An 18221-nucleotide genomic window follows, 5' to 3' on the forward strand; every position below is an offset into this window, starting at 1 on the left:
ATGTCTAATACTTAGAGGCCATGCATTTAAGGTGAAAGGGTTAAGTTCAAAGGAGATGTATGGGGGCAAGTTTTTTTTACACAGAGAGTGGTGGGTGCTTGGAATGCACTGCCACAGGTGGTAGTGGAGGCAAATATGATTGAGGCATTTAAGACGCTCTTAGATAGTCACATGAATATGCAGAGAATGGAGTGATATGGACATTGTGTAGGCAGAAAGGATTAGTCTAGTTAAACATTTAATTGCTAGTTTAATTAGTTTGCCACGACATCATGGGCTGAAGAACCTGTTCCTGTGCTGTACTGTTCTATGTTTCCTGCAGGGAAGGTGCTGTTGGTTTGGGTGAGAGTCAACATCACTCGATTCAGATTCATTATAAGTGAGGGGATATCAAATTAGTGAGTGAAGAAGGTGAGAAAAATGTGAGGCTAATGGAGCAAATTAAAAGAGGAGTTGTTTCAATGGGTGCAGAAGATGATATGTGGTTAACATGGAGATAACAGTTCTCCTGGAAAGATAGGCTTGCATTTATATGGCACTTTTTGTGTCCTTGGGAGTTCCCAAAGCATTTCAAATTAGTTTCTATGTGTAGTCAGTGTTGTGAAATGAAAGTAATAGCAGAAAATGCTGGAAATAATTGTGCAGTATCTGTGAAAAGAGAAACTGTTAACATTTCAAGTCAGAGACTTTGTCAGAACTATAAAATGGGAAATATGGGAACTTATTCTGCAGCACGATTACAGAAACAGCGGTGTAATGGTGAGCATCTAGTCTATTCCAGTTATCTTAGATTTTAAAAAAATGACTTTGATACTGGGGGTAGTGTTCCTGCTCTTCAAGAGAACATATTTTATGTCTATTTGAAAGTGAAAACGTGGCCTTAGTTTGACTTGATCTGAAAAGTAACGACACTTACAAACTGTGCTGTCAGCTTAGCTTACGTGACACACTTGCTGCACACTCCAGCTGTTGTTAAATATTATACTGGTAACGACACAGGCCATTTGGCCCATCAGTCCATGCTGACTTCCAAGGGAGCAATCCCGCCAGTCCCATTTCCCCTTCTCAGTTCCTGCTCAACAACTCCTCTTTGAATGTCTTTTGGTATTAACGTACACTCAGTGTAATTTACGGAAGCCAATTAACCTGTCACGTGAGAGGGAACTGGATCACCCAGTGCAAACCTCCATGGTCATGGAGAGAATGTGCAACCTCTGCACAGACAGCATCCAAGAATCAAAATTGAACCCGAGCCCCTGGAGCTGTGAGGCAGCAGCACAAAGGGGTATGCCATTGTGCTGCAATGAGTTAATGTGGAAGACTGGGAACAGTGCCCCCTTTCTCACAGCCACCTGGATATGTCCCCAGAAGTCCAAAAGAAGGAGAAAATCAAGAACAACTGGACAGCAAAAAGAAAAGGAAGATGGACACTCCATCACTTGTCACCCTGTTGGTTCAGATATCCTCTAGGAAGAGATTTTTGTGGTTTGAATCTAGTAGACAGGATGGTTAAGGTGTTTGGCATGCTGGCCTTCATCAGTCAGGGCATTGAGTGTAAAAGTTGGGAGGACATGGTGCGGTTGTGCAGGACGCTGGTGAGGCCACACTTGGAGTATTGTGTTCAGTTTTGGTCGCCCTGCTATAGGAAAGGTGTTATTAAACTGGAAAGAGTGCAGAAAAGATTTACAAGGATGTTGCAAGGACTCAAGGGAGAGGTTGGACAGGCTAGGACTTTTCCTTGGAGTGTAGGAGACTGAGAGATGATCTTATAGAGGTGTATAAAATCATGAGGGACATAGAGAGGGTGAATGCACTCAGTCTTTTTCCCAAGGTTGGGGCATCAAGAACTAGAGGGCATAGGTTTAAGGTGAAAAGGCAAAAGTTTAAGAGGAACTTGAGGGGCAACTTTTTGTACTCAAAGGGTGGTATCTATCTGGAATGAACTACCAGAGAAAGTGGTTGAGGCAGGTACAATAACAACTTTTAAAAGACAGTTGGACAGGTACATGGATAGGAAAGGTTCAGAAGATTATGGGCCAAACTCAGGTAAATGGAACTAGCTTGGATTGGCGTCTCAGTTGACATGGACCAATAGGGCTAAAGGGTCTATGACTCTAGTTGACTGCTGCAATGGCTGTGGAATGCAAATCATTGGATTGGCTGCATGGTTCAGGTCTTTAAAGAAAACTCCATTGAAATGGTTTACTCTCCTTTTAGGTTGTTCACACAGAGAAGAATAGTTTAAATAATCGTTTCTTGCCCTGGGATACTATTGAAACTGAGGCAATTCTTTCTATTGATGATGATGCCCACCTTCGTCATGATGAGATTATGTTTGGCTTTCGGTGAGTAGAGCACAATTTTATAATCGGCTGTTTAGTGACTCTGTGGACCAGTGCAGCTTGGCTAGTTGTGCTCAACCTCTGTCCTGAAGACTGTGGCACTAAAATTCCTTTCACCATTTCTTCCACAGGGTTTGGCGAGAGGCAAGAGATCGAATTGTGGGTTTTCCTGGCAGGTATCATGCCTGGGACGTGGCCCACCAGTCCTGGCTGTACAATTCCAACTACTCCTGTGAACTCTCCATGGTGCTGACGGGTGCTGCCTTCTTTCACAAGGTACATCCTCTTCCCCACCTCAAAGTCAAAGTCGAGTTTATTGTCATATGCACAAGTACATGTATACACAGGTGCAATGAAAAACTTACTTGCAGCAGAATCGCAGGGACATAGCATCAGATAGGCAGCATTCACAAGAAATACACAAATTACACACAAATTTACAAGAAAGAATTCAATTAGAACAAATAAAGCAAAGTCCATTGTAATGCAAAGTGGTCATAATGTTGCTATTACTGAGGTTGTGTTTAGGGTTGTGCAGGTTGGTTCAAGAACCAAATGGTTGAAGGGAAGTAGCTGTTCTTGAACCAACTGTTGTGGGACTTAAGGCTTCTGTACCTCCTGCCCGATGGTAGCAGGAAGATGGCATGGCTTGGATGGTGGGGATCATTGATGATAGGTGTTGCCTTCTTGAGACAGCACCTCGTGGATACTCCCAATGGTGGGGAGGGATGTGCCCATGATGTATTGGGCTGAGTACACTGAGTCCTGTCTCACTTTGTCATCTCCATTCTGCTATTCATATAATGGGGTTCTGGGTAATGGAGATACTGTGTAATTCATTGTCAGAGGAGGAAATTAGGTGGTGTTGGGATATGTGCAAATTGCAGAAAACCTTTTTATATAGAAAGCAGAGGGTTGTGGTGGAGGGAGTGCATTCCGATTGGAGAGCTGTGACTAGCGGTGTCCCACAAGGATCGGTTCTGGGACCTCTACTTTTCGTGATTTTTATTAATGACTTGGATGAGGGGGTAGAAGGGTGGGTTGGCAAGTTTGCAGACAACACAAATGTTGGTGGTGTTGCGGATAGTGGAGAGGATTGTCGAAGATTGCAGAGGGATAGGATGCAGAGCTGGGCTGAGAAGCGGCAGATGGAGTTCAATCCAGAGAAGTATGAGGTGGTACACTTTGGAAGGACAAACTCCAAGGCAGAGTACAAAGTTAATGGCAGGATTCTGGGTAGTGTGGAGGAGCAGAGGGATCTCGGGGTCCATATCCACAGATCCCTGAAAGTTGCCTCACAGGTGGATAGGGTAGTTAAGAAAGCTTATGGGATGTTAGCTTCATAAGTGGGGATCGAGCTTAAGAGCCACGAAGTAATGATTGCAGCTTTTCAAAACTCTGGTTAGACCACACTTAGAGTACTGTGTCCAGTTCTGGTTGCCTCGTTATAGGAAGGATGTGGAAGTGTTGAAAGGGTGCAGAGGAGATTTACCAGGATGCTGCCTGGTTTAGAGAGTATGCATTATGAGGAGAGACTAAAGGAGCTAGGGTTTTACTCTTTGGAGAGAAGGAGGATGAGAGGAAACATGAAAGAGGTGTACAAAATATTAAGAGGAATAGATAGCGTGGACAGCCAGCGCCTCTTTCCCAGGGCACCAATGCTCAATACAAGAGGGCATAGCTTTGAAGTAATGGGTGGGAAGTTCAAGGGAGATATCAGAGGGAGGTTTTTTACCCAGAGAGCGGTTGGTACATGGAATGCGCTGCCTGGGGCGGTGGTGGAGGCAGGTACATTGGTCAAATTCAAGAGATTATTAGATGAGCATATGGAGGAATTTAAAATAGAAGGATATGTGGGAGGAAGGGGTTAGATAGTCTTAGGCGAGGTTTAAAGGTTGGCACAACATTGTGGGCTGAAGGGCTGTATTGTGCTGTACTATGTTCTATACATCGCCCATTTCCTGCCGATTCAAGATGACTTGTGGCAAGATCAATCCATAAGACCCCCTCCTGACTGTCTGCCTGGTGGTGAACTTAGACATTAACTGTTAGCAGGCTGTTCAACTGCAGGATGACAATACAGACCAGTCTACTTCCTTTTATATGGGAACAGAAACAATTCACTGCAATACTTGCCTCCTCCAGTGACTTGCCTGAACTCGTATTTCTTGGTAACACAATTAAAATCTGTTGATCTCTGGTGTCAAAATACTATTGACTTTAGATCCACGGCCATTTCAGGAAAGAGTTCTCAGATTTCCTTTTTGTTATGTTTTTCAGTGAAGGCGTTGGGGTGGATGGTGGTGGTAAAGCCTTTCTGTTATTTCTGTTTCTTTCTCCCGAGCCTAAGAATGTAGACCAGCAAAATGACCCAGGATAAATCTCCTTGTGTGGCCAGGAATCTGGATAATTCCTAACTTCCAAACCAACTGTTCATTACCCTTGTTTGTTGATCTACGTTGGTTCTTGATCTGGCAACACTTCAAATTACCTGTCTCTGTGGTCAACTTGCATCATGGCTTCTCCCTTCCTAACCCCTGTAAGCTCCTCCAGTTCAAACACCCAAACCTATTGACTTCTTTCCCAGTTTCAATTGCTACACCAATTATGGTCATATGGAATTCCATTTCCTCAATCCTAAATTCTGTATCTCCCTCTTGTAACCTCCCAACTCTTTCTCCTTCATATTTCTCCTTAAAACCTACCTATCTAACCAAACTTTTACTCATCTGTTTCATAGTTTGAGTAGTTTGTTGTATTGGCCTCCCATTCAATGGAATGCTTTGGGTATTTTTAAGGTGTTATATGAATGCAAGTTGTTGAAGTAGATCTTTCCTGATACTTGCACACTTCCACACCAGGCACTATGTTTACTGCCTTATTCTACTCTAATCAAACCCACATCCCTCTCAGCAATTCCACCAGCTGGGACAGGTAATGTTGACACTCATATGAATCCAGTACTGACTTGGCTACCAGTCAAGGATCTCTTTTCACATTGCCTCCATAGTATTCCAACAGCTCCTCAATCCTTTCACTACAGGAGGGTTAGAGTTGGAATTAGTTAGTCAAGATGAGGTCAATCTGGTTAGCATGGGATGGAGTATGTTTGGGGATAGCCATAGTCCATCCAGATCCCTTTCAGGAATAGCAATGGTATTGATTGTACAAAACAACTGTCTGAGTTAATACTTGGAGCATTGGGCTCCTTTGTCATATGTGTCTGTATTCTATACCAGCTTCAGTGAATATAATTATTAACTGATTCTGTTCAAAGATTTGAGTTTTTAATGCTCTGCTTCATTAGTTGTTTCTTGGATTGGAGGCCCGTGGCTAGTGGTGTGCCTCAGGGGTTGGTGCTGGGCCCATTGTTGTTTGTCATCTATAGCAATGATTTGGATAAGGATGTATAAGGCATGGGTAGTAAGTTTGCAGGTGACACTAAAATAGATGGTATAGTGGACAATGAAGAAGGTTATCAAAAATTACAGGGGGTTCTTGATCAGCTGAGTAAGTGGGCTGAGGAATGGCAAATGGAGTTTAATTTAGGTAAGTGCGAGGTGTTGCATTTTGGAAAGTCAAATCCAGGTAGGACTTTCACAGTGAATGGCAGGGCCCTGGGGAGTGTTGTAGAACAGAGGGACCTTGGAGTACAGGTACATGGTTCACTGAAAGTGGAATCACAGGTAGATAGGGTGGTGAAGAAGGCTTTTGGCATGCTGGCCTTCATAAGTCAGGGCAATGAGTATAAAAGTTGGGAGGTCATGGTGCAGTTGGTGAGGCTGCACTTGGTGCATTGTGTTCAGTTTTGGTCGCCCTGCTATAGGAAAGAATGCAAAAAAGATTTACAAGAATGTTGCCAGGACTTGAGAGACTAAGTTATAGAGAGAGGACCAGCTAGGTCTATATTCCTTAGAGCTTAGAATACTGAGAGGTGATCTTATAGAGGTGTATAAAATCATGAGAGGCATAGATAGGGTGAATTCACTCAGTCTTTCTCCCCAGGGTTGGAGAATCAAGAACTAGAGGGCATAGGTTTAAGGTGAGAGGGGAAAGATTTAAGAGGAACTTGAGGTGCAACTTTTTGTACACAAAGGATGGTATATATGTGGAACGAGCTGCCAGAGGAAGTGATTGAGGCAGGTACAATGACAACTTTTAAAAGACAATTGGACAGGTACATGGATTGGAAACGTTTAGAAGGTTACTGGTCAAGCACTGGCAAGTGGATGGGGCATCTTGGTCACCATTTGGGCCAAAGGGCCTGTTTCCGTGCTGTATGACTCTATGGGTAATAATTGCATTGATATAGTGCCTTGATGTGGTTAAACAACCCACAGGAGCATTTTGACGGTGAATGAAAGGAAGAGATAATAAAACAGGTAAGCACAAACTTAGTCAAAGAGAGAGCCAGAGGGGTTTAGGGTAGGAGCTTCAGCTCGTATCTCACTCTTCCCTTCCCCCTTTCTCCGCTAGGTTTTCGGGAATTGCAGACAGCCATCTGACAGTTTTCCTCCTCTCTTCCAGTACTATGCGTACCTCTACTCCTATGTCATGCCACAGGCCATCCGAGACATGGTAGACGAGTACATTAACTGCGAGGATATTGCCATGAACTTCCTCGTCTCCCATATCACCAGGAAGCCACCAATAAAGGTTAGTGTCGCTGGGATAGAAATAATTAATTGGTGCTCCATGGCTGTCAGTTAATGAGACCCCAGCTCAATAAAGTAATTGAAATGGAACAATATTTCAAACTGTTACATGATGGTCAAAAGGAGGAGTCTTTGGAGTAGGTGTGTTAAAGAAAAGTTTAGAGTGGAGGCACTTTAGTATGTATTGGAAGTGCAGTCAGATGCTTTAATAAAAGAACACTGGAGTGATTGAAGGAGCATTAGTTTACAGCAATGACAGTACAGGTTTGTCATAATGTGGTTTCAGGTCACAAACCAGAGTGCAGTGCCACTAAACCAAGCTGACATTGCCACTAAACCAAGCTGACATTGCCACTATTAAGGGAACAAAGCATTACTGGAGATGCCGTCTTTCAGATGAGAATCAGAATCAGGTTTATTATCACTGACATATGTTGTGAAATTTGTTGTTTTGTGGCAGCAGTACAGTGCAAGACATAATGACATAAAAATTATTATAAGTTACAAAAATAAATAGTGCAAAAGAGGAATAACAAGGTAGTGTTCGTGGACCATTCAGAAATCTGATGGCAGAGGGGAAGAAGCTGTTCCTGAAATGTTGAGTATGGGTCTTCAGGCTCTTGTACCTCCTCCCCGATGGTAGTAACATGAAGAGGGCATGTCCTGGATGGTGAGGGTCCTTAATGATGGATGCTGCCTTCTTGAGGCACTGCCTCTTGAAGATGTCTTTGATGGTGGGGGGGGGGCAGTTGTGTCTGTGATGGAGCTTTGAGTCTACAACCCTTTGCAGCCTCTTTCGATCCTGCACATTGGAGCCTCCATACCAGGCTGTGATTGCAGCCAGTCAGAATGCTCTCCACTGTACATCTGTAGAAATTTGCAAGAGTCTTTGGTGACAGACCAAATCTCCTCAAAATCCTAATGAAGTACAGCTGCTGGCGTGCCTTCTTTGTGATTGCATCAATGTGTTGGGCCCAAGATAGATCCTCTGAAATGTTGACGCCCAGGAACTTGAAGCTGCTCACCCTTTCCACCACTGACCCCTCAATGAACACTGGTGTGTGTTCTCCCGACTTTCCCCTTCCCAAAGTCCTGTCCACCCCTCAGGTGTATACAACAGATCCATTGCATGTTTTCAGAATAGAGGAAATACAAAATATAAAGACATGCTATATAATTGCTATGACATCTTGCTGAACTTTTCAGAACCTTTTCACTGGCTGAAACTTTGAGCATTTGTTCCATTTACACAAGATGTAGGCATCGTTGGCAAGCCCTTTTAATTGTCCTTCACAGATTGCCCCCCAGAGGTGGTGCTGAGCTGTTGACTCGAATTGCTGTGGTCCATGTGGTAATGGTATTCCAATGGAGCTATTCAGTAGGGAGGTCCAGGATTTAGATGCTGCTGCATATCGCAAAGGGTCATTAATAAAGATAAGGTAAAATATCTTTATTAGTCACATATACATGGAAACACACAGTGAAATGCATCTTTTGCGTGGAGTGTTCTGGGGGCAGCCCGCAAGTGTCGCCACGCCTCCTGCGCCAATATAGCATGCCCACAACTTCCTAACCCATATTTGGAATGTGGGAGGAAACCAGATCACCCGGAGGAAAGCCACACAGACACGGGGAGAACGTACAAACTCCTCACAGACAGCAGCTAGAATTGAAGCGAGGTCACTGGCGCTGTAATAGTGTTACGCCAACTGCTACACTACTAAAGCTGCGTAAGATGATTGAACTTGCCCTTTGCAACTCCTGCAGGTCAGACGATTGACCCCCAACAAATGCAACTGTATTTCAGGGTGCTGTGTATGAATTCTCCCCAAATCTCATTAATGAGTGGAGGCATCCTGACGGAACACGGACTGGTTGAGAATCAAAAAAGACTGCAGATGCTGAAAATCTGAACTAAAAACAGAAAATGCTGGAAACACTCAACAGGTCAGACAGCATCTATGTTAATGTTCCAGGTCAGAGCCCCTTCATCAGAACTGCTGAGTGTTTCCCGCATTTTCAATTTTTATTCCATCACTTGCCGATGATTGAGAGAAGGCTGATGGGGTGATAATCCCGCCTGTTCTTCTCTTGTGGACAATTTTCCACTTTGTTGAGTAGATGCCAGTGTTGTAGGTGACATACAGAAATACTTTGGCTACAGGCACAAGAGGTACTGGAGCACAAGACTTCAGCAATGAAAAAATGATGTAGTTGGGTCTCAGAAATTTGGCCGTAACCTGAGTGCACATCTGCTTCTTCGTATCACATGGAGTGAATCAAATTGGCAGAAGACTGGTCTCTGTGAGAAGAAGGGCCTTGGAAGGGAACTAAGTAAATTGTCCACAGCACTTCTGGCTGAACGTGCTTTAAAATGCTTCAACCTTGTTTTGTGTTCACATGGTAGGCTTGGGGTTCTCCTCAATATACCTTTCGATTTATTGTTTAATTGTCCATTCACAATTGGATGCGCTAGAATTTGCAGATGTTTGGTATTTTAGATGCGGCATTGTTAGTGGAAGCATAATGTGCTGCTTCTGTGTGTTGCTTCATCAAGTTTTTATTTTGCTTTTAAGTTATGCCTGGCACACACTTCACTGAACACAGTTGCCCATTGAATTGTTGGAAACAGCAGAGTAAGAGATAATACAGTGCACAGATTTGGATTGTGGTAGAAAACTGTTTAGCTACTGGCTCTCGTTGCCTGATGGCCACCTGGTCTTGATTTACATGATCTGCCCTTGACTTATCCATTTAGTATGGTGGTATTGCCACACAACATCTAAGTTATCCTTAATGTGACAGGGCATCGTTCCTGTGGCTCTTGTCAGCTCTGCCTGACACCCATGTCCTTCAGTATCAGTGTTACCAAACCAGGCTTGGTCTTCCACCCACTGTATATTGTATGCCCTTGCCACCCTCTATGCTTCTTACTTTGTACCAACATGGACTATTGATTCATCATCCGGTTTCCTCCGGTTTGAAGCATCCGGTTTCCTCCCACATTCCAAGGACGTACGGGTCAGGAAGTTGTGGGCATGCTATGTTGGTGCCGGAAGCGTGGTGACACTTGTGGTCTGCCCCCAGAACACTACACAAAAGATGCATTTCACTGTGTGTTTCGATGTACATGTGACGAATAAAGAAACCTTAACTTTTTTAACATGTGTTTCTGTCATCCCACAGCCCCCGTCCCACGTAAGAGCCCAGATCGGTAACTTGTCAGTCTGAAAGAGGGGACGGAGTGTAGCGTATCTAAGTTTGCTGATGACGCTAAATTGAGTGGAAAAGCAAATTGTGCAGAGGATGCAGAAAGATATAGATAGGTTAAGTGAGTGGGCAAGTTCTGGCAGATTAGAGTACAATGTTAGTAAATACGAGGTCATCCCTTTGGAAGGAAAAATAGAAAATCGGGTTATAATTTAAATGCAGCATGCTGTTGTGCAGAGGGACTTGGGAGTGCCTATGCATGAATCACAAAATGTTGGTTTGCAGGTGCAACAGGTTTTCAAGAATGCAAATGGAATGTTGGCCTTTATTGCTGAGGGATTGAATTTAAGAGCAGGGAGGTTATGTCGCAACTGTACAGGGTACTGGTGAGGTGGCACCTTGAGTACTGCGTGCAGTTCTGGTCTCTTTACTTGAGGAAAGATATACTGACTTCGGAGACAGTGCAGAGGAGGTTCACCAGGTTGATCCCAGAGATGAGGGAGTTTAACTTATGAGTTGCCTGGACTATACTCGCTGGAATTCAGAAGAATGAGAGGAGATCTTATATAGAAACATATTAAACTATGAAAAGGATAGATAAGATAAAGGCAGGAAAGTTATTTCCACTGGAAGATGAGACTAGAACTAGGGGACATAGCCTCAAGATTTGGGGGAGTAGATTTAGGATGGAGATGAGGAGAAACTGCTTTTCCCAGAGAGAAGTGAATCTGTGGAATTCTCTGCCCAGGGAAGCAGTAGAGGCGACCCCATTAAATATATTTAAAGCACAGTTAGATAGATTTTTGCACAGTAGGGGAATTAAGGGTTATGGGGAAAAGGCAGCTAGGTGGAGTTTAGCCATGATCTTATTGAATGGCGGAGCAGGCTCGACGGGCCAGGTGGCCGACTCCTGCTCCTATCTCTTATGTCTGTTCTCCCCCCCAGGTCACGTCACGCTGGACCTTCCGATGCCCAGGTTGTCCCCAGGCTTTATCGCATGACGACTCCCACTTCCACGAGAGGCACAAGTGTATCAACTTCTTCGTGAAGGTCTATGGGTACATGCCGCTGCTCTACACTCAGTTCCGTGTGGACTCTGTGTTGTTCAAAACACGCCTGCCACACGACAAGACCAAGTGTTTCAAATTTATCTGAAGAACCCTGCCACACGGGGAAGGAAAGGGCACACATCATCATTCCAGCCCGCTGAGGCTCCATTTACATCACCGCAAACTGGAGGGGGAAGAAGTGGAGAAGTTCACCAAGTTCTTGTCCACCCGCAACCTAATTTCATGATTAACTAGTTAGGACAAGACTGGTTTTATATTTAAAATAAAAGACTTCGTACATATAGGCTGATGAAATGACAAGCAAAGATTCACCCAGTGGAAATTATGGTGCATGAACTTGCCCCAAATCATGGAAAGAGTCCAGGTCTGGTTTGCTTTTTTGTGAACTAATTGTAATCACAGAGGAAACTGAGACTACACAAACCAAATTGTAGATCAGCGAAAGAAGACGTCATGGTCGCCAAATGCCAATCCCACACTGGCCAAATCTGAGTGTGCTGTCTTGATCTTTCTCTGGTGTGTTTTCTTTGTTCTGTTTAATATGAGATGATGTTCATCAGGAAAAGGCTGAGGTGCCATGAGAGTAGGAAATGTGTAAATTGTACTGTCATTTCCATCATTTCTCCCAGCCCCATTGACATCGTTAAAACATGAAACAGCTCAACGATTTATTCCATTACATCCGCAGGTGGTATGATGATAATAATGTCATTTCACTGCTGCACAGACATTACACTGTTTCTCCTAAAGATATTAAACTTTGGATTTTATTTACAAGGTTTTTTGTTTTAGTTATGTTGCATTAATTTTTGCTGTTTTGTTTGGGTCTCAAACATCTCAGTCAGTGATGTGAAATTGGCCTTCTACAAGTGACTGGCTGATTCTTTGAGCAGTGGCGTGAGGGTAATGTTTCAGGATTTCGGTATACGTGAAAGGACACGGGCAGGCACAGATCAGCCATTGCCTAATAGAATGGGAGACCTGACCCTCCTGTTACTATATTCTTCCCAAATTTGTTGGTTTGATATACCACTCATTCATTGACCCTGGGAGTGATCCACGTTCTGGGCTGTGACAATCTACAAATATACCACAGCATACAAATCCTTCAGTGGACACATTTCTCTCATTCTAAGAGAAGCATTTTTAATTGTTTTGGGATATGGGCAACATTAGCAAAATCATCGTTTATTTCCCTTCCCTGGTTGCCTAGAAAAGACAGTAATGGAGGTCTTGCGATAACTTTTATGCAACTCAATAACCTGCTGAGTCACTTTAGAGAACAGTTAAGGTTACCATGAGACTAGAGTCTATATATACCCAGTACAGAAAAGGACATCTGGTCATATAACTGAAGGATATTTATGAACTTGTTGAGTTTTTAAACAACAGCTCAATATTTTGAGTAACTTCTACTGATACTGGACTTAAACTCTTTTCAAAAAATTAACTAGAACTTGTTTGCTGGATTATCAATCCATTTTTATGAACTAGCCATAGTTCAGCAGCTTCCTCACCAGTTGCTCTGCCTCGGGTGTTGTTCATGTGCAGATGTTCAGTGAGGATAGGTTAGGATTTTGCTGTGCTACTCACATTACTTGGCATCTGCTGCTCAGTTCCTACTGTGGTTGGAGATTTGGAAAGGATTGCTGTCTCACTGGTGACCAAGGCATCAGAACTGTAAGTGTCCTTAACCTGAAAAGAGTTGGTCAGCCTCTTAAAAAGAGGAAATAAGACAGAGGAAGGGTAAAGGATCTGCAGAAGATTGCAAAAGATAATTCCCCTGATAACTACTGAAATGACGTACTCTTCAGTGAACTTTACCATAAGCAATGGAACTTCTGGCAGGAATTTGCTCTGCCTGTTCTTGGTTAGTATCACATGCAAGGACTGTTGAGCAAGACAGGTCTTTGCTGTCTCAAACATAGTCAAAGAATATCCCCAACTTACAGTTGCTGTAAGAAGCTGTAGCTCAGCTTGCGATGTTAGCTGAAGCTTGGGGTGAGTTTATAATATCACAATCATTCTAGGATATCCAATATCTTGTATAAATCTTTATAATAAAAGTCCTTGCATTTATCATATTACTAGTCTTTACAACATTTGAATATAGAGTCATGTAGCATGGAGATAGGTCCTATGACCCACGGAGTCCATGCTAACTATTGTGCACCCATATACAATAATCCCGTTTTATTCTCTGCATATTCCCATCAACATTCCCTCCCTATCCCCATCCCTCACCAAGTTTCTACCACTTGAGGCAGTGGCCAATTAATCTACCAACCCACACTTCTTGCTGCTTCATTATTCCAGCAAGCAACCTATGGATGCAGCCCCAATGTTTATGAACAGAGTGGGTAGAAGATGATCAGCTTGTTACTGCTCTAAGCTTCAAAATGATGCACAGTTCCCAGGCGGTCTAAGACAGGAGTAGCCATATAACATGTGAACCCCTTGCCACGCCACAGCATGGAAAGAATGAACTTGTTCAGTGACTGGAAATTATTCCCTCCAACTCATTCATAATGTCATGATAGAGGCATCCCATGCCTGAGAGTTGTGGTGAGGCAGCAAATGGAAGCAATGATTTAATGCAACCTTAAACAGTAGCAGCCATCTCTTGCTCAATAAGGTTGGTCCACCTTCTCTTCCTCCTCTTCTCCCACTCCTCTTTACAGGGAAAAAGGATCACTGCCTGTTGCACTCACGCAAGCTATTTATGTTCCCCTCCCCAAGTAGTCAAGATCTATCAATCTCTATCATGATATCATGTCTCCAGACTATCTGAACTATATTATAGGCATTAGGGTTCTGAGATGCCAGACTTTCTGGAGATACAGGAGACTGCAGATGCTGGAATCTGGAGCAAAAATCAGCTGGAGGAACTCAGCAGGTTGAGAAGCGTCTGTGTGTTGGGGTGGGGGGGGGGGGGGGGGGGGGGGAGTAAAGGAACTGTCGACGTTTTGGGTTGAAACCCTGCATCCAGACTGTCAATGTTTTGGTTTGAAACCCTGCATCAGAAGCATCAACAATTCCTTTCCTCCCACAGATGCTGCCTGACCTGCTGAGTTCCTCCAGCAGATTGGTTGTTACACACACAAGAAGTGCTGGAGGAACTCAGCAGGTCAGGCAGCATCTATGGAGAGAAATAAGCAGTTGATGTGTTGGGTTTCTTGTGTGTTGTTTCCTGATTTCTGGCCTTTGTGCATTATGGAATTGAAAGCGGGGTGGTGGGGGACAAAGCTTTGCATTTAACTGTGCCCAACCCAAATCATCTGTTAGATATGATTGTGTATGTGTAGGGTTTCAGGCAGATCACACTTAGCTCTAGGAACAGCCAGTAAACATCCTTTAATTATAGGGTTTCCAACTGAAGTCTAAACTCATCAACCTTAACCTAATTCAAAAGTCTGAATTAGTTCATGTCAGCAGCTCTGCATTGAATACTTGATAGATTCATAGATACTGCACAGAAACAGGCCCTTTGGCCCAACGAGCTCACGCCAACCATCAACCACCTCAGACTTGTAATTCCTCCTCCCCCCCCCCCAGTGTTTGTCAAGATGAATTACAATCCAGTGACATTCTCCCAGACTTGTATTCTAGACAGGACTCTGGACATTGGATGGATACCTGACAGGGTATCTCCTGTGGATTTTGGTGAAACTCAAAGCCTCCTTTTAAAGTATCACACAGCAGAGACACAACAGAGATTAGAAAGGCCTGCTTCCTCTATCAGTAGTTCAAAGAGATTTGAAGGATGATTTCAAATTGGTTAGATCTTCTACTAAGGAACTTCTGAACATGTTAACACAAGTGTGCAGCCAATATATCTTTCAACTGTGTCAGCTTGCTGCATTCTAAACATCCCAGGATTTCTTCATTCAATCCTACTGCAGATAGATCGCCTGCTGTTTTATACCTGATTTTTTTTTCATGATTAGAAGCATAATGAAGTAATGAATATAAGGAAAAGTGGTGAGTGATCTAATATTAATAGTGACAGGACAAGATCCATTGTGTTTCAGAGGGACCGTGATGTACGAGGATCCCTGAAAGTGGCAGCATAGGTAGAGAAGGTGGTGTAGAAGACACTTACATTTTTGTACCCTGGCTAATGAACGCAAGAGCAAGGAAGTTAAGGTACAACTTTATTGGGTTGTTTGGAATGCAGCAAGCTGACACAGTTGAAAAATGTATTGGCTGCGCACTTGTGTTAACACGTTCAAGAGTTCCGTCGTGGAAGATCTAACCCATTTGCAATCATCCTTCAAATCCCTTTGAACTACTGACAGAGGATGACACCACAGATGGAGCAGTGCTGGTCACCACAGTAGGAAGGACATAATTTCACTGGAGAGGGTGCAGAGGAGACTCCTCGGGATGTTGCCTGGGATGGAACTTTTCAGTTACAAGAGACGGGATAGGCTGGGTTTATTTTCCTTGGTGTGAAGGAGGCTGAGGGGGACCTGACAGGTGTGCAAAATTATGAGGGGCATAGATGGGGTGAGTAATAGGAAACTTTTTCCTTTTAATGAAGGTGTCTAAAACAAGAGGGCATAGATATAGAATAAGGGTTTAGAGACTTAAAGGGGGAGTATTTGGGATCTGGAACACATTGAGGCAGATACTCTTACAACATTTAAGTAATTAGACAAGCACTTGAATTACAACAGGCGAGGTACTGGATGGATCTTTTCTACCAACTAGAGACTGGAATGCATTGCTGGGTGGTGGTGGTGTAGCTGCTGACTCAATCTTCAAAGGAGCTTCTCCAATTCCTAATTGGGTACCATAGAACCATAGAACAATACAGCACAATACAGGCCCTTTGGCCCACTATGTTGTGCCTACCTTCAAACCACTCCTAAGACTATCTAACCCCTTCCTCCGACATATCCCTCTATCTTAAATTCCTCCATATGCTTATCTAACGATCTCTTGAACTTGACAAATGTATCAGCCTCCACCACCACCCCAGGCAGCGCATTCCATGTACCAACCACTCTCAGGGTGAAAAACCTCCCTCTGACGTCTCCCTTGAACTCCACTCCCCCCCCCCCCCCACCCATTACCTTAAGGCCATGCCCTCTTGTATTGAGCATTGGTGCCCTGGGAAAGAGGCACTGGCTGTCCACTCTATCTATTCCTCTTAATATTTTGTATATCTCTATCATGTCTCCCCTCATCCTCCTTCTCTCCAGTGAGTAAAGCCCTAGCTCCCTTAGTCTCTCCTCATAATCCATACTCTCTAATCCAGGCAGCATCCTGGTAAATCTCCTCTGCACCCTCTCCAACGCCTCCACATCCTTCCTATAATGAGGCGACCAGAAATGGACACAGTACTCTAAGTGTGGTCTAACCAGAGTTTTGTAAAGCTGCATCATTACATCGCGGTTCTTAAACTCGATCTTTCAGTTGTATCATGTAGGAGGTAAATGTCCTAATGGATAATACTTGATGACAACTATGATTTCCTGATCTGGTCTCAATCACAAGAGAGGGGTCAGAGAGAAATTTTCCAAACTATTTTTGTACTTCATTGACCACTGGGTTGTTTTGTGATGAGCCAGGTCTAGAGGTGGGGAGGATCTGCGGTTCTGTTGGATTGCGATGCTGCAATAATTGTGGGTTAAACATCATGGTTCATTACCTGTAAGTCAGTTTTGTACATTGATAAGCTATGGAATTTGGTGGTGGACACTGAGAATGATCGACACCCAGACGTGTGGGTGGAATGTTCTCAGCAGATAAACTCATGGCTAAGTTTACTGACTTTTCCCCTTCAGACACTATGAGCAATTGTTGGTTCAGGGACTCAAAAGTCCATTCTCAACCCCATCACTCCCAATACAAATTGACTGGCAGATTATGTAGCAGCCACTCACTATGAGGGTGGGGAAACGCTGGTTGTGGAGAGAAGAAATGGTCCCACAAGTTCCTCATTAGTTCAGTTCTTCACCGTCCAACCTCGCCCCACAAGAGGGCTTCCTATTAGAGCAGCCTAGGATGAAATTTGGTCCATTGTAACTGTGGCTAGTTCTATGAAAGAGGTCTCCATTACCTCTGCGATTTCCTATAATGTTGTGAATTTTGCACACTTCAAACCAGTTAGAATTCCCTGGTGCCAGCCAAGTTCCTAAAGCAATTATGAAAATGCATCCGACAAAGATTAGAATTCCATGCATTCCGCACACTGGATTTCCTCGGATGTGGAATCCAGATTTTGTTGACAGTTTTCAAGACTTGGCACCCAGACGAAACAAGACAGCAGACTAGGAAATGGGACCTCAAAAATTCTTTGATGCAGGTTTCATTCTGCTTTGCATTGCATCGCATTCTAGGTTCAAGCCCTTGTCTTCCACTATGAACACACAGCCCCTTATGTTGGTTCTGCTGATCTCTCCACTTCTGTCTCCATGTCATTTGTCTGCTCTGCACCTTGGATCACTCTTGCTGTAACTGCAAGACAAGGCAGTAATTTGATTCCTTAATTGGCGACTTGTTCTGTTTTACATCAACCGCATACATCAATAATTAAACATAACCTAGAAAAGTTGTATTTACATTACACAAAATCCTAGACAGGGCAGCCACGTTCAGTTACATTGTACTTTACAAATCTGGATCACATTACGAACTGTTCAATTTTTATTCTCGGGAATTATTTAATGGAATATGGGGTGGGAGGGGTGAGAAGTGACAAAGTTTGGGAGAGAATCTCATTGTCACACTATTGAAAGGATGTGAGGGTCCTGGAAAGATTTACAAGAATGACTTCTGCGGTAAGGGACAGCAGTTCCACGGACATATTAGAGATGCTGGGATGGTTTTGGAGTAAAGGAAGCTGAAGGGAGATTTGATAAACTATATAAAAATGATGAGGGGTCTGATCCAGAAGGTGTTTAAAACTAGAGGGCATAGATTTAAAGAGAGGGTTT

At 43.5% G+C, this 18221-nt stretch overlaps 1 protein-coding gene and 1 long non-coding RNA gene across 4 annotated transcripts in view; one reads left to right on the forward strand and one right to left on the reverse strand.

The window, feature by feature from the left end:
- Positions 1-13387, forward strand: part of extl3 (exostosin-like glycosyltransferase 3) — a 68292-nt gene extending 54905 nt beyond the window's left edge. For all 3 annotated transcript variants that reach the window (XM_052024380.1, XM_052024381.1, XM_052024382.1), the window contains exons 3-6: positions 2218-2345; positions 2474-2618; positions 6870-6998; positions 11153-13387. In XM_052024380.1, the coding sequence (XP_051880340.1) occupies positions 2218-2345; positions 2474-2618; positions 6870-6998; positions 11153-11362 (612 nt within the window). In that variant the 3' untranslated portion in view covers positions 11363-13387. The remainder of the gene's footprint in view (positions 1-2217; positions 2346-2473; positions 2619-6869; positions 6999-11152) is intronic.
- Positions 1-18221, reverse strand: part of LOC127574917 (uncharacterized) — a 792285-nt gene that overhangs the window by 41794 nt on the left and 732270 nt on the right. The window lies entirely within an intron of this gene.

This window comes from Pristis pectinata, chromosome 10, assembly GCF_009764475.1.
Source record: "Pristis pectinata isolate sPriPec2 chromosome 10, sPriPec2.1.pri, whole genome shotgun sequence".
NCBI classification, from domain to species: Eukaryota; Metazoa; Chordata; class Chondrichthyes; order Rhinopristiformes; family Pristidae; genus Pristis; species Pristis pectinata.